Raw genomic sequence first — 17,760 nt, 5'->3', positions numbered from 1 at the left:
ACCTCAAAGGTAGTAATCTTCGGATTACTACCGGTGCCAAATGCTAATGAGAATAGAAGGATCGAGAGGATGAACGCGTGGCTGGAAAGTTGGTGTAGGAGGGAGGGCTTTAAATTCCTGAGGCATTGGGACCGCATCTGGGGGAGATGGGACTTGTACAAACTGGAACAGGTTGCACCTCAACAGCGCCGGGACCAATATTCTCGGAGGGAGTTTTGCAAGTGCTGTTGGGGAGAGTTTAAACTAGCTTGGCAGGGGGATGGGAACCTGAGAACAAATTCAATAGGAAAGGAAGTAAAGCTGAAATTGGATAGCAAGAATGTAGAAAGTGTATCTATAAGACAGAGCAAACAAAGGTTAGTAAGTAGTAATCAAGAAAGTCTTCCTGTGTTGAATGGTATATACTTTAATGCCAGGAGTAAAGCGAATAAGGCGGATGAGCTAAGAGCATAGGTAGACACTTGGGAGTATTACATTATAGCCATTACAGAGACATGGCTGTAAGAGGGACAGGTTTGGCAGCTCAATATTCCTGGTTACAGGATTTTTAGACAAGACAGAGAGGGGGGTAAAAAGAGGGGAGGTCACGGTATTGATTAAAGAAATTATTACAGCTGTGAGGAGGGATGGTATGTTGGAGGGATCATCAAATGAGGCCATATGGGTCGAATTGAAAAATAAAAAAGGGGTGATCACACTGCTGGGCAGTGTGGATTATAGACCTCCAACCAGTGGGAGGGAGATAGAAGAGCAAATATGTAAGTACATTTCTGTGAAGTCCAAAAACCATAGGGCAGTAATAGTAAGGGATTTTAACTATCCTAATATTGATTTGGAGAAATATAGTGTGAAGGGTATAGAGGATGCGGAATTCTTAAAATGCATTCAAGTGAACATTTTTAGTCAGTATGTAACACAAGAGGGGGCGGTTTTGGATTTAGTATTGGGGAATGAAACTGGGCAGGTGGAAGGGGTATTAGTCGGAGAGCACTTAGGTGCCAGTGACCATAATTCAGTCAGATTCAAGGTAGTTATGGTTAAGGACAAGAATAGACCAGGAATAAAAGTCCCAAATTGTGGAAAAACTAACTTTGCTAAGTTGAGAAGTGATTTGGCCACAGTGGACTGGAAACAGCTACTTGAAATGGGTAGAAATTGGAGAGGGTGCGGAGAAGTGAAAAAATGATTGCGTTTTCAATTGCTACATTTAAATGGGCCGGTTTGTGTTTGCACTAGTTAGTAGGTGAATCTTTAAGAGTGTGTAAGATAATTAATTAATTGTGTAACTCTTGACCATCATGATTCTGTGACTCTTGGAGCAACTGTTTTAGCTTTCTCTCTCATTATCCTATTGTAATTGTTTTTAATTAAAAATTATACATGAGTAATTTCTAGCAAAATACATTCTTTACCACCTACTTCTTCCACTTCTATAGTCTCGAGCTCAATCTTCTGAAGCATTTCATGTCTGGATTTAATTTCACTGGTAAGTTGCTCCGTCTCTGCCAGCATTCTCTGCAGGTCTCTCTACAAGAGGGAGGTCACAGGATTAGAAAGCATAATAGGCATTTTACCATGACAATTTGTTTTAATTGAGTCCTGTCTCTTCCATTGCCCCAGCCAGTACTATCAGGCTTTATCGCTGCACTCAGCTACAACCCCATTCGGATCTGCAACCCCCACTTCCAGCCACAACATCTCCGGACTCAATCCTCACAGCCTCTCGAACCCCTCTCCTCCCAAGGCTCCCCAAGCTAGCAACCCACCTAGCACCTATCCCAGTAGCTAGAATTCCAACCAGTATTCACCTCCCTTAATCATCCGCTACCATTTGGTCCTAAACACCTCCTCAATTGTTAGGATCAAGCATTTCCAAAGAACAGCACACATTCCAGGCAAGGTGGATCTCCCTCCACAATGGTCCAACAATGTACAAGGCCCAAAATCTCAGCAGATCACCTTACACTATGTAAGGTTTTATCACCACCTCGTGAGTGAAGCTGCCAATTTTCTACCAGTTGTGGGTAATTTCATGACGTGGGCCTGTACCAGTACGATCTAGGTCGAGACTAGGCCTAGCACACATTTTCACATCGGACTTGAAGTAGGCAGAGAGAAGAAGCTGTCACCATCGGATTCGAATATCAAAAGGTGAAAAAAAAAACCACTTAGGGATGGGCAATAAATGCTGGCCTTTCCAGTGACCACATTCAGCGACCAGCGATCAAAAAGGGCCAACTTTACAACATAATTCTAAAAGGACAAAGAGTGTTAAAAAAATAAGCCTGAAGGCTCGGTGTCTCAATGCGAGGAGCATTCGTAACAAGGTGGATAAATTAACTGCACAGATAGCTGTTAACGGATATGATGTAATTGGGATTACGGAGACATGGCTCCAGGGTGACCAAGGCTGGGAACTCAACATCCAGGGGTATTCAATATTCAGGAAGGATAGACAGAAAGGAAAAGGAGGTGGGGTAGTGTTGCTGGTTAAAGAAGAGATTAACGCAAGAGTAAGGAAGGACATGAGGTTGGATGATGTGGAATCTATATGGGTAGAGCTGCGGAACACCAAAGGGCAGAAAGCGCTAGTGGGAGTTGTGTACAGACCACCAAACAGTAGTAGTGAGGTTGGGGATGGCATCAAACAGGAAATTAGGGATGTGTGCAATAAAGGTACAGCAGTTATCATAGGTGACTTTAATCTACATATAGATTGGGCTAACCAAACTGGTAGCAATACGGTGGAGGAGGATTTCCTGGAGTGTATAAGGGATGGTTTTCTAGACCAATACGTCGAGGAACCAACTAGAGGGCTGGCCATCCTAGACTGGGTGTTGTGTAATGAGAGAGCATTAATTAGCAATCTTATTGTGCGAGGCCCCTTGGGGAAGAGTAACCATAATATGGTAGAATTCTTTATTAAGATGGAGTGACACAGTTAATTTAGAGACTAGGGTCCTGAACTTAAAGAAAGGTAACTTCGATGGCATGAGACGTGAATTGGCTAGGCTAGACTGGCGAATGATACTTAAAGGGCTGACGGTGGATAGGCAATGGCAGGCATTTAAAGATTACATGGATGAACTTCAACAATTGTACATCCCTATCTGGCATAAAAATAAAACAGGGAAGGTGCTTCAAACCATGGCTAACAAGGGAAATTAGTGATAGTGTTAAATCCAAGGCAGAAGCATATAAATTGGCCAGAAAAAGTAGCAAACCTGAGGACTGGGAGAAATTTAGAATTCAGCAGAGGAGGACAAAGGGTATAATTCGGAAGGGGAAAATGGAGTATGAGTGTAAGGTTGCAGGGAACATAAAAACTGACTGCAAAAGCTTCGATAAAAAGCTTTTGCAGTGCAGAGAAAAAGATTAGAGACGACTAATTTAGGTCCCTTGCAGTCAGAATCATATATGGGGAACAAAGAAATGACAGACAAATTGAACAATTACTTTGGTTCTGTCTTCACTAAGGAAGACACAAATAACCTTCCGGAAATACTACGGTACCGAGGGTCTAGCGAGAAGGAGGAACTGAAGGAAATCCTTATTAGTCAGGAAATTGATGGGATTGAATGCCGATAAATCCCCATGGCCTGATAGTCTGCATCCCAGAGTACTTAAGGAAGTGGCCCTAGAAGTAGTGGATGCATTGGTGGTCATTTTCCAACATTCTATAGACTCTAGATCAGTTCCTATGGATTGGAGGGTAGCTCATGTAACCCCACTTTTTAAAAAAAGGAGGGAAAGAAAACACAGCGAATTATAGACCGGTTAGCCTGACATCGGCAGTGAGGAAAATGTTGAATCAATTATTAAAGATGTAATAACAGCGCATTTGGAAAGCAGTGACAGGATCGGTCCAAGTCAGCATGGATTTATGAAAGGGAATTCATGCTTGACAAATCTTCGAGAATTTTTTGAGAATGTAACATAGAGTGGACAAGGGAGAACCAGTGCATATGGTGTATTTGGACTTTCAAAAGGCTTTTGCCAAGGTCCCACATGAGAGATTAGCGTGCAAAATTAAAGCACATGGTATTGGGGGTAATGTATTGACGTGGATAGAGAACTGGTTAGCAGACAGGAAGCAAAGATTAGGAATAAACGGGTCCTTTTCAGAATGGCAGGCAGTGACTAGTGGGGTACCGCAAGATTCAGTGCAGGGACCCCCAGCTATTTACAATATACATTAATGATTTAGATGAAGGAATTGAATGTAATATCTCCAAATTTGCAGATGACACTAAGCTGGGTGGCAGTGTGAGCTGTGAGGAGGATGCAGGGTGACTTGGACAGGTTAGGTGAGTGGACAAATACATGGCAGATGCAGTATAATGTAGATAAATGTGAAGTGATCCACTTTGGTGGAAAAAACAGGAAGTCAGAATATTATCTGAATGGTAACAGATTAGGAAAAGGGGGGATACAACGAGACCTGGGTACATCAGTCATTGAAAGTTGGCATGCAGGTACAGCAGGTGGTGAAGAATGCAAATGGCATGTTGGCCTTCATAGCTAGGGGATTTGAGTATAGGAGCAGGGAGGTCTTACTGCAGTTGTACAGGGCCTTGGTGAGGCAACACCTTGAATATTGTGTACAGTTTTGGTCTCCTAATCTGAGGAAGGACATTCTTGCTATTGAGGGAGTGCAGCGAAGGTTCAGCAGACTGATTCCCGGGATGGCAGGACTGACATATGAAGAAAGACTGGATCGACTAGGTTTATATTCACTGGAATTTAGAAGAATGAGAGGGGATCGCATGGATACATATAAAATTCTGATGGAATTGGACAGGTTAGATGCAGGAAGAATGTTCCCGATTTTGGGGAAGTCCAGAACCAGGATTACAGTCGAAGGATAAGGGGTAAGCCATTTAGGACTGAGATGAGGAGAAACTTCTTCACTCAGAGAATTGTGAACCTGTGGAATTCTCTACCACAGAAAGTTGTTGAGCCCAGTCGTCAGATATATTCAAAAGGGAGTTAGATGTGGCCCTTGCGGCTAAAGGGATCAAGGGGTATGGTGAGAAAGCAGGAATGGGGTACTGAAGTTTCATGATCAGCCATGATCATATTAAATGGTGGTGCAGGCTCGAATGGCCATTTTCTATGTTTCTGTGAATTAGTAAAAGAAAAAAAATATATATATATTTTAAAGTCCTCCTTTCCCAGCTCATGCCAGTGAGTTGGCATCAACCTATCTGAGTAAGAGTGTCTACAATGTATGTGTGAGCACCATATTGTTGATTATGCATCAATCAAAACTTACTTTGTAGGAGTTGAGAACCTGCTGCGTTTTCCCTGTCATGACTTTGAGCTGCAGGAGGTCCTGATTGTACTGCTCAATCTGGTTCAAGTACTGGCTGTTTTCAATCTTCAGCTGATGGAAATCCACCTCCCGCAGCATCTCCCCCGCCTCCTCTTTCTAGAGACAGAAACAAATACGAGAAAAATGTCCTCTTTTCCCTGGTTGGTAGCGTTATTTTCTCCCCTTTCCCCTCACCGCACATTGTACCACAAGTGACAGAGGGGACAGGTAACCTTCGCTCCGAGCTCTGGCAATGCTGCTGGAGGACCAGAGCTCTGCAAGAGGGGAGCCTGAGGTTAAGCGAAAGAAGCAAGTTATATTTATATAGCAGTTATTGGGCCTGATTTTGCTTTGAAAATAGTGGTGAGGCTAGCAGGGCTCACCATTATGTATGTGTAAATTGGACAGCAACTTCCGTTGAGCAGTTAAACATGAAAATCCGGAAGTTGCTGTCCGAGTTGCGTTGCTCTTCTGTAAGCTGTGCGGAAATACCTTCTCACCATCCGGCTCACCATTCAAATGTACTGAATCGCGTGATGTTCTTGTATGGACACTGCAGATATGGACTAAACTCGCCACAAAATGTTAGGGCTTATCCATTCCAGTCTAACAGCATGGTAAATCTTAATTACTGCCAAACAACCTCTCTGGCACTGAAAATTTAATTTTTCAAGTGTTGTAAAAATTCCTTCAACGTTTAAATTATTGTAGGAGATTTTAAAATAACCTTTTCATTCTCTCTCTCTCTTTCCCTTTCTTTTCTGTACCTGATTTGACACGGAATTCACTATTCTAACTTCCACTTCCTGGTTCAGACTCTGCGCTGCTAATTAACTTTCTTCTATCTGATTGGTTAAGGAGATACACAGTTGCTTGGTCTAAGATGCCCTGTAGATGGCGCTGTGCTGGCTGGATGTTTGGCTGACAGGAACTTGATATGCAATACCCCATAGAACGTCTATGGGCAAGTGCAGTCTAACGAACGGCTTGTGCCGTTTGGCCGAATGGCCCGTTTCTGTACTGTACATTCTATGTAATATGTCTCTCAGAAATAGCTCAAAGCAGTTCACGGTCATTACTAGGCAAATGCAGCAGCCATTTTGGATTGAGGGAGGAATGTTGGCAGGATACCAAAAGATTTCTGCTCTTATTCAAATACTGCTAACCTCCTCAACACGACGAGCTTCACTGTTTCATCCAAAGGATGCAACCTCTGATAATGTAACACTGCCTCAGTGCTGCACTAAAATATAAACTTAGATTATGTCATCAAGACCTGGGACAGGATTGGAACACACAATCCTCCGACTCCGAGGCAAGAGTGCTACCAACTGAGTACAGTTGACTAGTAATGAGTATATCTCCTATTTTTCTCCCTTATTGAATGATTTCCTCAATAGAAAAAATATTAATCCATTCTTTATAAATATGTTTACTATTTTGCTACACTCGGTGCATGGAGCAAATCTTCCTTTGTCAGTAAGTGGCTATTCTCCACTTGGAGTTGAACTCACGGGTGGAAAACAGTGGTTGGAAATCTGCATTTAACCACTCAACGGGCCCAAATTTGGCCAGTACAGATTTTTGGTGCACTCACCAGAGGTGCGCCGCTTTTGTAGAACTCCAAGGGCGGCAAAAATCTTCAGGCCGAGTTTGGCCACTCCCCAGCCTCTCCTCCATGGTGGCGTAGCGTGGCAACTGGATTCGTGGGCGGAGCCAGCCGGGACCTCTGCACATGCATGATAGAGTGTGCGCGCATGCGCAGTAGCTCCTCCGCCGCAGAATCTGTGTGCATGTGCTGCAGGCTGTGTGGGAGGGGCCCGAAGCACGCCGCCCCTATCCCGGGCCGAGTGGCCTGCCGCACAGGCCGGCCACAACCTTCCCACGCTGAGGGCTACAAGAAACAGGTTGGTGGGGGTGGGGGGGGGGGGAAGAGTTTTGAGCTGACGGGGGGGGGGCGGCGGAGAAAATAATCTTCAAAGATTTTCCAATACTTTAATATCTAGCTATCTTTACTAAAAATATACTCAGTTTAATCAGGCTGATAGCACCTACACCCTGTCCAGTCTCGCTGCTTGGGATTTAAAAAAAAACTAGCATTCCTATCATAACATTGTCATTTGGAGGCTACCTGCGCTTATTTCTTAATTCACAACAAGGTTTTTCTGAGCGGGCACAAGTGGCCTCAGGTTGCCTAGGTTAGTTTTGAGTAACTTTTAGCTGGCTAAACTTGCTTGAATGGCCAAAACAGGCACCAGTGGCTGGTAACACCCCCTTTTGAAAAAAAAACGAAACTTAAAATAAAAACCTAACTAGCTCACTTAGACTGGAATAAATTAAATGGGGAGAATTGCAAAAAAAAAATGGAGCAACTCCTGGGGAAACTTGGGCCCCGCTCTGATGGTACATAAGAACATAAGAATTAGAAACAGGAGTAGGCCATCTAGCCCCTCGAGCCTGCTCCGCCACTCAGCAAGATCATGGCTGATCTGGCCGTGGACTCAGCTCCACTTATCCGCCCGCTCCCCATAACCCTTAATTGTCTTATTGGTTAAAAATCTATCTATCTGTGATTTGAATACATTCAATGAGCTAGCCTCAACTGCTTCCCTGGGCAGAGAATTCCACAGATTCACAAACCTCTGGGAGAAGAAATTCCTTCTCAACTCGGTTTTAAATTGGCTCCCCCGTATTTTGAAGCTGTGCCCCCTAGTTCTAGTCTCCCCGACCAATGGAAACAACCTCTCTGCCTCTATCTTGTCTATCCCTTTCATTATTTTAAATGTTTCTATAAGATCACCCCTCATCCTTCTGAACTCCAATGAGTAAAGACCCAGTCTACTCAATCTATCGTCATAAGGTAACCCCCTCATCTCTGGAATCAGCCGAGTGAATCATCTCTGTACCCCCTCCAAAGCTAGTATACCCTTCCTTAAGTAAGGTGACCAAAACTGCACGCAGTACTCCAGGTGCGGCCTCACCAGGACCTCCCTGCTTTTGTACTCCATCCCTCTCGCAATGAAGGCCAACATTCCATTTGCCTTCCTGATTACCTGCTGCACCTGCAAACTAACTTTTTGGGATTCATGCACAAGGACCCCCAGCACCGCAGCATGTTGTAATTTCTCCCCATTCAAATAATATTCCCTTTTACTGATTTTTTCCCCAAGATGGATGACCTCACATTTTCCGACATTGTATTCCATCTGCCAAACCTTAGCCCATTCGCTTAACCTATCTAAATCTCTTTGCAGCCTCTCTGTATCCTCTACACAACCCGCTTTCCCACTAATCTTTGTGTCATCTGCAAATTTTGTGACACTACACTCTGTCCCTTCTTCCAGGTCATTTATGTATATTGTAAACAGTTGTGGGCACACCACTAACCACCGATTTCCAACCTGAAAAGGACCCATTTATCCCGACTCTCTGCTTTCTGTTAGCCAGCCAATTCTCTATCCATGCTAATACATTTCCTCTGACTCCGCGTACCTTTATCTTCTGCAATAACCTTTTGTGATGCACCTTATCGAATGCCTTTTGGAAATCTAAATACACCACATCCATCGGTACACCTCTATCACCATGCTTGTTATATCCTCAAAGAATTCCAGTAAATTAGTTAAACATGATTTCCCCTTCATGAATCTATGTTGCGTCTGCTTGATTGCACTATTCCTATCTAGATGTCCCGCTATTTCTTCCTTAATGATAGCTTCAAGCATTTTCCCCACTACAGATGTTAAACTAACCAGCCTATAGCTACCTGCCTTTTGTCTGCCCCCTTTTTTAAACAGAGGTGTCTTTTGCATCATGTCTCTGAGCTATGTCAACAAGGCTCTCTGTGTCTCTACTATATCCATCACTCTCTTCCTTGTGTCTCCTTTTTTGTACCTTTATGTCAATCTTTGTTGCTGGCAACTGTGCTTCTTTTCCTGACTTTCTTTCTTGGCATCTCACTATTTCTTCCTCAGTATCTCTCTCATTCTGTATCTCTCTCTCTCTCTTTCTCTGAACATCAGCCATTCTTTCCCTCCATATCTTTTTTTCCTTCTCCTAATGGCTGCCTCTTACCCCAATTACAACCTTTCGGTACAACTGTGTGGAGCGTATGCCACGCCACCAATATGTACTGGGTGGCGAGTAGCCTAATCAGCGGCTTTTAAAAAGGGACTGCTTGTGGCCAATCCACAAAATGCAAATACATTTTGGGGGGCAATTTTTGTCGGATCAGGAAGAGCAGCAATTCTTCTCCTGGCTCCACAAAAATACTGCTGCCGCCTGCGATTGCCCCACTCCCATGAATGCGCTCCCACCCCTCCCTGACCCAACCTGCTGACCAGCTCAGCATAGGACCCAACTGATTTCCCAAAAACGGTAAGCTGCAGCGGAACACTTGTCTTTCGTCCGCAATTCACCGGCTATATTGGGGCTAAAAGTTCGGCCTCAACGGAATGGTACGGAGTGCACACAGACCCGGCGAGGCCTCGCAAAAGCCGGTTTTCGGGGCGCAATGCGCATGCGCCGAAAACTGGCTTTTCCGATGTGTCAAGATTTGTCTTGACAGATTGAATGCATCCTGCAGGAATGACATTTGCATGGCCGAGATTGGGCTATTTGCCCAAATCATGCCCAGGGAATGTCCTTCAAACTCTTACACCTGGTGAAAGCAGGCGCATAGCCTACTTTTACCAGAGTAAGAGTTTTAAAACATATAAAAATTAAATTTAAAAACACATTTTTATGTTAAAAACCTGTCCATTAAGGTAAGTTTATTTTAAACTGTGTTAAAACACATTAAAAAAAATTCCCCAAAATATTTTTTTTCTAAAACATTTACCGTATATACTCGCGTATCCTGCGATCTCGCGTATCATGCGACCCCTAAATTTTCGTCCCCAAAACATGATTTTACCATATATCTCATGTATCATGCGAGTCACTTTTTTGAGATCGAATACAGACCTTAACATGAAACATCGAGTGGATTCTGCTGTGAAAGCTGTTCGCGAATCGTTCAACCACAGCCTCTACTGTGTTTGCGGAGGTCGGGTTGCCGGGTGGGGGGGGGGAGTTGGGGGAGCGGAGGTCGGGTCGCCGGGGTAGGGAGAGCGGGGGTCAGGTCGGATCCGGTCCGGTCTCTTTCCTCCCCCCCCCCCGACCTCCGCGACTCTCTCTCCCCCCCCGACCTCCGCGACTCTCTCCCCCCGACCTCCGCGACTCTCTCTCCCTCCGCGACTCTCTCTCCCCCCCCGACCTCCGCGACTCTCTCCCCCCGACCTCCGCGACTCTCTCTCCCTCCGCGACTCTCTCTCCCCACCGACCTCCGCGACTCTCTCTCCCTCCGCGACTCTCTCTCCCCCCCCCGACCTCCGCGACTCTCTGCCCCCCCGACCTCTGCGACTCTCTCTCCCCCCCCGACCTCCGCGACTCTCTCTCCCCCCCCGACCTCCGCGACTCTCTCTCCCCCCCCGACCTCCGCGACTCTCTCTCCCCCCCGACCTCCGCGACTCTCTCCCCCCCCCGACCTCCGCGACTCTCTCCCCCCCCCGACCTCCGCGACTCTCTCCCCCCCCGACCTCCGCGACTCTCTCCCCCCGACCTCTGCGACTCTCTCTCCCCCCCGACCTCCGCGACTCTCTCTCCCCCCCGACCTCCGCGACTCTCTCCCCCCCCCCGACCTCCGCGACTCTCTCTCCCCCCGACCTCCGCGACTCTCTCTCCCTCCGCGACTCTCTCTCCCCCCCGACCTCCGCGACTCTCTCTCCCCACCGACCTCCGCGACTCTCTCTCCCTCCGCGACTCTCTCTCCCCCCCCGACCTCCGCGACTCTCTCTCCCCCCCCGACCTCCACGACTCTCTCTCCCCCCCCGACCTCCACGACTCTCTCTCCCCCCCCGACCTCCGCGACTCTCTCTCCCTCCGCGACTCTCTCTCCCCACCGACCTCCGCGACTCTCTCTCCCTCCGCGACTCTCTCTCCCTCCGCGACTCTCTCTCCCCCCCCGACCTCCGCGACTCTCTGCCCCCCCGACCTCCGCGACTCTCTCTCCCCCCCCGACCTCCGCGACTCTCTGCCCCCCCGACCTCCGCGACTCTCTCTCCCCCCCCGACCTCCGCGACTCTCTCTCCCCCCCCGACCTCCGCGACTCTCTCTCCCCCCCCGACCTCCGCGACTCTCTCTCCCCCCCCGACCTCCGCGACTCTCTCTCCCCCCCTGACCTCCACGACTCTCTCCCCCCCCCGACCTCCGCGACTCTCTCTCCCCCCCCGACCTCCGCGACTCTCTCTCCCCCCCTGACCTCCACGACTCTCTCCCCCCCCCGACCTCCGCGACTCTCTGCCCCCCCGACCTCCGCGACTCTCTCTCCCCCCCCGACCTCCACGACTCTCTCCCCCCCCCTGACCTCCACGACTCTCTCCCCCCCCCGACCTCCGCGACTCTTGGCCAGCACTTCACACCCGCAAATTTTGTATCTCGCGTATCATGCGACCCCCCAAATTTAGGTTATAATTTAGGTCTTCAAAAGTCGCATGATACGTGAGTATATACGGGTAATTAACTTTAATTTCAATTAATATGTGAGGTGTTTTATTTATTTATTATGTTGTGTTTGGGTGTTTTCTCATTGATAGTAATGGGAACTCACACAAACGGAGTTCCTATTATTATCAATGAGAATACTGCATCGTGATTGGTTGTCCTAGCCCACGTGTCTCCAGCTTCGAGTTATGTACCTCGAAGACAGGTCCCCATGCGCTGTGTAGCAAATCTAGGCCTCCGACGGGATCCTACGTTTCTCCGGGACAAACAGGTAGATTCATAAATTGTTTTTGAGTTGGAGGGGTTCGTATGAAGGAGGAATTCCCAAGTGTTGAATCCAGCCCCGTCTGACTGGTCTTGTAGCCAGGTGGACATTAAAGAATCCAAAGAGCAGGGAGTTCTCTTCCCTCAACTAACACAATAAAAAAAAAAAAAGAAACTGATCACTCAACTCACTGCTTAAATATTGCTTAAAGCCATTGCGTTTGGTCTCCGCTACAAATTCCATTCCCTAGCCTCCAACTCTATCCCTTTCTCTGGCCAGTCTGAGGCTAAACCAGAATATTCTCAATCTTGCCATACAATTTGCTGCTGATCTCAGCTTCCACCCTCATATCTGCTCCATTCCCAAGACCGTCTACATCCACCTCTGTAATATCGTCAGTCTCCATCCCTGCCTCAGTCCATCCCTGCCTCAGCCCAATGCTTTTGTTACCTCCATAAGCCTCTCCACCCCTCCACATCTTGCTCCTCCTTAAAGACGCTCCTTTAAACTACTTCTTTGACCAAGCTTTTGGTCACCTGTCCCAATAGCTCCTTATGTGGTCCGGTGCCAAATTTTGTCTGATACTGCTCAAGTGAAGTGCCTTGGGATGTTTTACCTAGTTAAAGGTGCTATATAAAAGTTATTAAACAGCCTGTACTTCCAACCAACTACTTCATTATAAATTCCTGTATCCAAGTTGTTATTATTAATGCTTGTGGAATATTGCTGTGCACAAAATGGCTGCCACATTTACTTACACAACAAGAGTCACTGCACTTTAAAGTATCTCATTGTATGTGAAGTGCTTTGAGAGATATGGTGAGGTGTTAAATACGCACAAGTCTTTCTTCATTGCATTGCTCTTGTCTTTCAAATGAAACAATTTGCTGAACGATGTCATAAATTAAAGAGGTAATTGCAGCAGTAAGGCTGAGATTTACGAGAGAGGATAATGAAACAATTGATTGACAGAGCACAGCATTTCAGGGATGATGCAGCAATGCTCCTGCCTGCCTCCCTCCCCTTTACAAACCAGCCGGAGCTGTTGGTGCAGTTTCGCATTCAGCATCTTCCAAGCGTGATTCTTAAGTTGCAGCTTATCGATCAGCATCTCCTGAGGAGGAGAAAGGAAAACAGTTAGACACTGCAGAGGTGAATATGCAAGAAACACCACAGCTGACACTATCCAAAGCAGTCAAAATGCTTACTGAGAACATTAACTACAAGGCGACTCAGTATCTTCATCAGTGAAAAGTTCCGAGTGGACGAGGGTGCTCCTCAATCCAATGGATTAAGGGACTGTGGTGACGGGCCTGGCTGAAGCTTTAACTCCTAACCCTACAGATAAAATGAAAAATTGCAAATACTGGAAATTTGAAACAAAACCAAAAAAAATTTGAAACGTGCAGCAGTTCCATTAACAACTGCAAATATAAAATCACCCTTTGTCGCCAAACATCAATTTGTTAGAAGCTATGTATTTCCAGAATTTTCTGTTTTTAGTTTTACCTCTAACCCAGCCTGAAATTTCTATTCCGATGAACCGCGATCACTCTCTAAACTGCCCAGTCCAAGGCTGAATCCCCTGACCCCACCTCCCAACCAGTGCCTGGTCACCCACTCTTCCACCCCAAGCCCATGCTCCCCCACACCCCCCCCCTCCCCCCCACCGAGACCCTGTTCACTGAACCCACATAAGCAGCTCTGCACACTCTAATTCTCTCTTTTCCACACTTCCCCACCCCTCCCACCCAAAACTCCTGGATGTTTCACCACTAGCCAGTCTTGTTTCCAGGGATATCTCCGAGCCAGAGGCCTCTCTGCAGTGGCAGCCGGTGATATCATGGAGCCTGGTGGGGTGGGCATTACTGTGCTGAGAAATTTAAAGGACAAAATTCTCCCGGGCTGCTACCTTTCAGCCATTGTGAAAGTGGGACCCAGAATCTAACAGATTCTGTGCACGTTCCTTTTGCTGTATTATTTTAACAGTGCCGGCTCTCTGAAAGTGTTACCAATTAGTCTCACTCCCCTGCTCTTTCCCCAAAGCTCTACAAAGTTTTCCTCTTTAAGTAGAGACGCAATCCCCTTTTGAAAAGTTACTATTGCAACTGCTTCCACTGCCCTTTCAGGCAGTGCATTGTAGATCATAAAAACTCACTTGAGTAAAAATAATTCCCCTCGTCTCCCCACTGGCTTTTTTGCCAATTATGTTAAATTTGTATCCTTTGCTTACCGACTCTTCTGCCAGTGGGAACAGTTTTTTTCTTATCTACTCTATCAAAATTCCTCTTAATTATGAATGCCTCGAAGGGATTTTAGTCCTTCAGTAACATCAGAAACCATGATGGACTGCTTGTCTACTGTATGCAGAAACTTCTTGTCACAAGGTCACGAGAAAACACTGAGACTTCTAAGCAAAATTGGTGTCGATGTCAACTACAATGATCCAGACAATTATCAGAAGGAACGGTCAACAAACCCATGGGTGTGGGGGTGTCTTTAAATCGACACACTAATAGATTGAACAAAACAATAACTACAGAAGACTTTAATCTATCCCTTTCTTGATCAGAGTTTGTTTGATGTAGACATGAAAGTAGAGATGAGGTATAAAGGTGGCATGACATCTAAGCTAAGGTGGACACCCAGAATCAAGGGATTCTGAACAAGAGAGGATGTGAGGGGTCGTCTAGAAAACACTAACACCATGTAGAGGCACAGACTGCACGTCAGGCTAGCTCCAAAGACTAAGGATCTGATCAACTCAAGGTCTTGAGTGGAACTCCCCAAGTTAAGATTGTATTCTTTCCATGTATAACCACTCCCAGCTTCATTAATAAAGTTAAGATTAAATTGACAAAATAACATACATTTATTTCTCACTCTGTAAATCGGTGGACCCTACTTCTGATAAGAAACGGATAGAAGTATTCTTTAATCTTACAACTCCCATTACCCTACTCTGCTCGAAGGAGAACAATCTTAGCTTCTCTAGTCTCTCCAGATAACTGAATCCCCTCATCCCTGGTACCATTCTGGTAAATCTCCTCTGCATTCTTTCCAAGGCCTTGACGTCCTTCCTAACATGTGGTGCCCAGAACTGGACACAATACTTGTCCTGAGGTTTAACTAGTGATTTATAAAGGTTTAGCTAACTTCCTTGTTTTTGTACTCTATGCCTCTATTTATAAAGCCACAAATCCCATATACTTTAACAGCTTTATGAAATTGTACCATTTAGTTTATATTGTCTCTTTTGATTTTTCCTTCCAAAATGCTTCATTCCACCCACTCGGTTATCTTGAGGTCATCCAAAACTCTGCTACCCGTGTCCTAACTTGCACCAAGTCCTGCTCACCCATCTCCCCTGTGCTCGCTGTCCTACATTGGCTCCCAGTAAAGCAATGCCTCAATTTTAAAATTCTCATCCTGGTTTTCAAATCATTTCTTGGTCCCACCCCTCCTTATCTCTAATCTCCTCCAGCCCTATAATCCCCCTTCACCTCTGTACTCTGCCTATTCTGGCCTTTTGAACAACTACGACTAATCACTCCACCATCAGCTGCTTAGGTTCTAAACTCTGGAATTCCTTCCCAAAATCTCTCCTCCTCTCCACTTCTCTTTCCTCCTTTAAGACATTCCTTAAAACCTACCTCTTTGACCAAGCTTTTGGTCATCTGCCCTAACATATTCTTATATAGCTCAGTCATAAACATTTTTTTAATAATACTCCTGTGAAGCATCTTGGGACATATTATGTTAAAGGCGCTATATAAATATAAGTTGTTGTTCTCTGCATTAAATTTCATCTGCCATGTGTCTGCCCATTTCACCAGTCTGTCTATATCCTCCTGAAGCCTGCTACTAATCTCACGGTTTGCTTATCAAGAAGTGAAGGCTGCAATGCCCAAGTGAATAGAAAATCACAGGCAGCACATCTGCAATTTGCTGACATGTCCGTCCAGTGGCGAGCTTCCTCGCCAACAGCACATGTTCAAAAAATGAGCCCACTGTCTCGGTGAGTTCTACCTGATGCTCTCTCACTAGTTCTGAGAGGTTTTGCTAGATTTTGTTTTCCTCAGGGGCAGGCTAACCTGATGGAGGACTCACTTTTGCATGGATCTTGTCCTCGTAATATTTAAAGAGAGTTTCTGTTACAATTATGTTTCCCTTCTTGCCTTCTGTGAAGGCCCCAATATCTCGGTCAAACTCAACGACTGCTTTCTTTATTTCAGTCAGTGAAAATTCAGCTTCCTCAATGGTAGCCTAGAGGAAAACAAACGCACTTAGTTAGAGACCCTTTGTACTTTATGAGCAGTCACAAAGGCAGTAGCCGGGAATTTTCTTGGAGCTGTTCCCGCTTCACCGCGATACTTCTATCGGAAGTGCGGCTTAAACTCAGTTATGGTGGCAGAGCAAAAGCAGCTCAGAAGAAATTCCCAACAACTGAATTCCTAATAAGGTGAGTGTAATGTATGCACTTGAGAGTATGCTCACAGGTTTGTAGAGCTGTTGCATTGTCAGTCACATGATGTTCACAAGACTCAATAAAACCCCAGCCAGTTGAGTCTCGGTCATCCACGATGAGGCATGCAGTTGTGAGCCTGGTGGATGAACTGGTAATGTGCAGTGTGACTGTTAAACCTTTGTTAATAAACCAACTAGTTCTTAATAGCAATGTGCTGCTATGAATTCTTAAGCAAAGAACCCATGAAGCAAATACATTGCAGTGAGAAAGACCTTCTTCCTTCTGCAATCAATCAGCGGGAACAAATGAGAAAAACTCTACAATCATAGTGCCGCCTCTTTAAAGAGTGTCTCGCTAAAAATGACGGAGCCTCCCCATCTGGATCCCACCGAACAAAATATATGTTGATCAAACTTTGCCATAGTGATGACGGTGAGAAGCACCTTCATTGCCAGAGAAAAGAGACTGATGTATCAGGCCAAAGAAGGTGGCCTCGTACAGCATGAAAAGAATCAATGGGCGTAATTTTGACTTTGGGTGAAAGTGTAAAACGGGCGATAGCGAATCGGCAGCCTGTTTTATATCCTAATTTTTATTTGGATCGGCCACAATGTTTCTTAATGCATTTTATGATGATGATTGACATAGCAACCAGAATAATTCTCCTTCTTCCACCACATAGTCAGACCCACTGGTTTATGCTCATTCCCATTTCTATTACATGCAATTCTAGAATTTTTACTGGTATTTTGGGATTATATTCTGATTCCATCCATTTTTCTGTGAAAATCACAAACCAGCAGCTTCACATATAATTCAGCAATGGCAGGCCTGCAGTTTGGTTCTAGATGCCATTTGAAAGGTTTGAACATTTGAAATTCAGTACTCGCTGCCTATGCAGTATCTAGTTAGAGTCAAGTCGCTGGTATCTGTAGACTGAATGGTGTGGCTTGTTGTTCCTTACCTGTAAATTCCGAATGGTGTGGCTTGAATCATACTTCAGCTTTGCTAATACATCTTTTGTTTCCTCTAGTTCTCTATAAGCAATGTTGCACTTCTGCTCTGCTGTTAAACTGAAAAGGCGCTCAACTATCATACTGCGAGTCCTGGATCGATGCCTTGACCGGCCCTACAAGATTTACCAAATATCAGCAAATACTTTAAGTTCTG

General features: G+C 45.6%; 2 protein-coding genes across 6 annotated transcripts in view; one reads left to right on the top strand and one right to left on the bottom strand.

Annotated features, from left to right (window-relative positions):
• csnk2a2b (casein kinase 2, alpha prime polypeptide b) overlaps positions 1 to 17,760 on the top strand; it is a 147,656-nt gene that overhangs the window by 18,486 nt on the left and 111,410 nt on the right. The gene's annotated exons all lie outside the window — the stretch shown is intronic.
• The window catches only part of cfap263 (cilia and flagella associated protein 263), a 34,959-nt gene that overhangs the window by 6,323 nt on the left and 10,876 nt on the right, over positions 1 to 17,760 (bottom strand). Inside the window, exons 3-7 of the mRNA XM_070897808.1 lie at positions 17,555 to 17,719; positions 16,233 to 16,388; positions 13,156 to 13,236; positions 5,276 to 5,431; positions 1,420 to 1,527 (exon numbers count right to left, since the gene is read on the bottom strand). Of these exons, the coding sequence (XP_070753909.1) occupies positions 1,420 to 1,527; positions 5,276 to 5,431; positions 13,156 to 13,236; positions 16,233 to 16,388; positions 17,555 to 17,719 (666 nt within the window). The remainder of the gene's footprint in view (positions 1 to 1,419; positions 1,528 to 5,275; positions 5,432 to 13,155; positions 13,237 to 16,232; positions 16,389 to 17,554; positions 17,720 to 17,760) is intronic.

This window comes from Pristiophorus japonicus, chromosome 13, assembly GCF_044704955.1.
Source record: "Pristiophorus japonicus isolate sPriJap1 chromosome 13, sPriJap1.hap1, whole genome shotgun sequence".
Classification (NCBI taxonomy): Eukaryota; Metazoa; Chordata; class Chondrichthyes; family Pristiophoridae; genus Pristiophorus; species Pristiophorus japonicus.
Note: the sequence above shows the minus strand (reverse complement) of the source record. Positions and strands in the feature narration are given on the sequence as shown.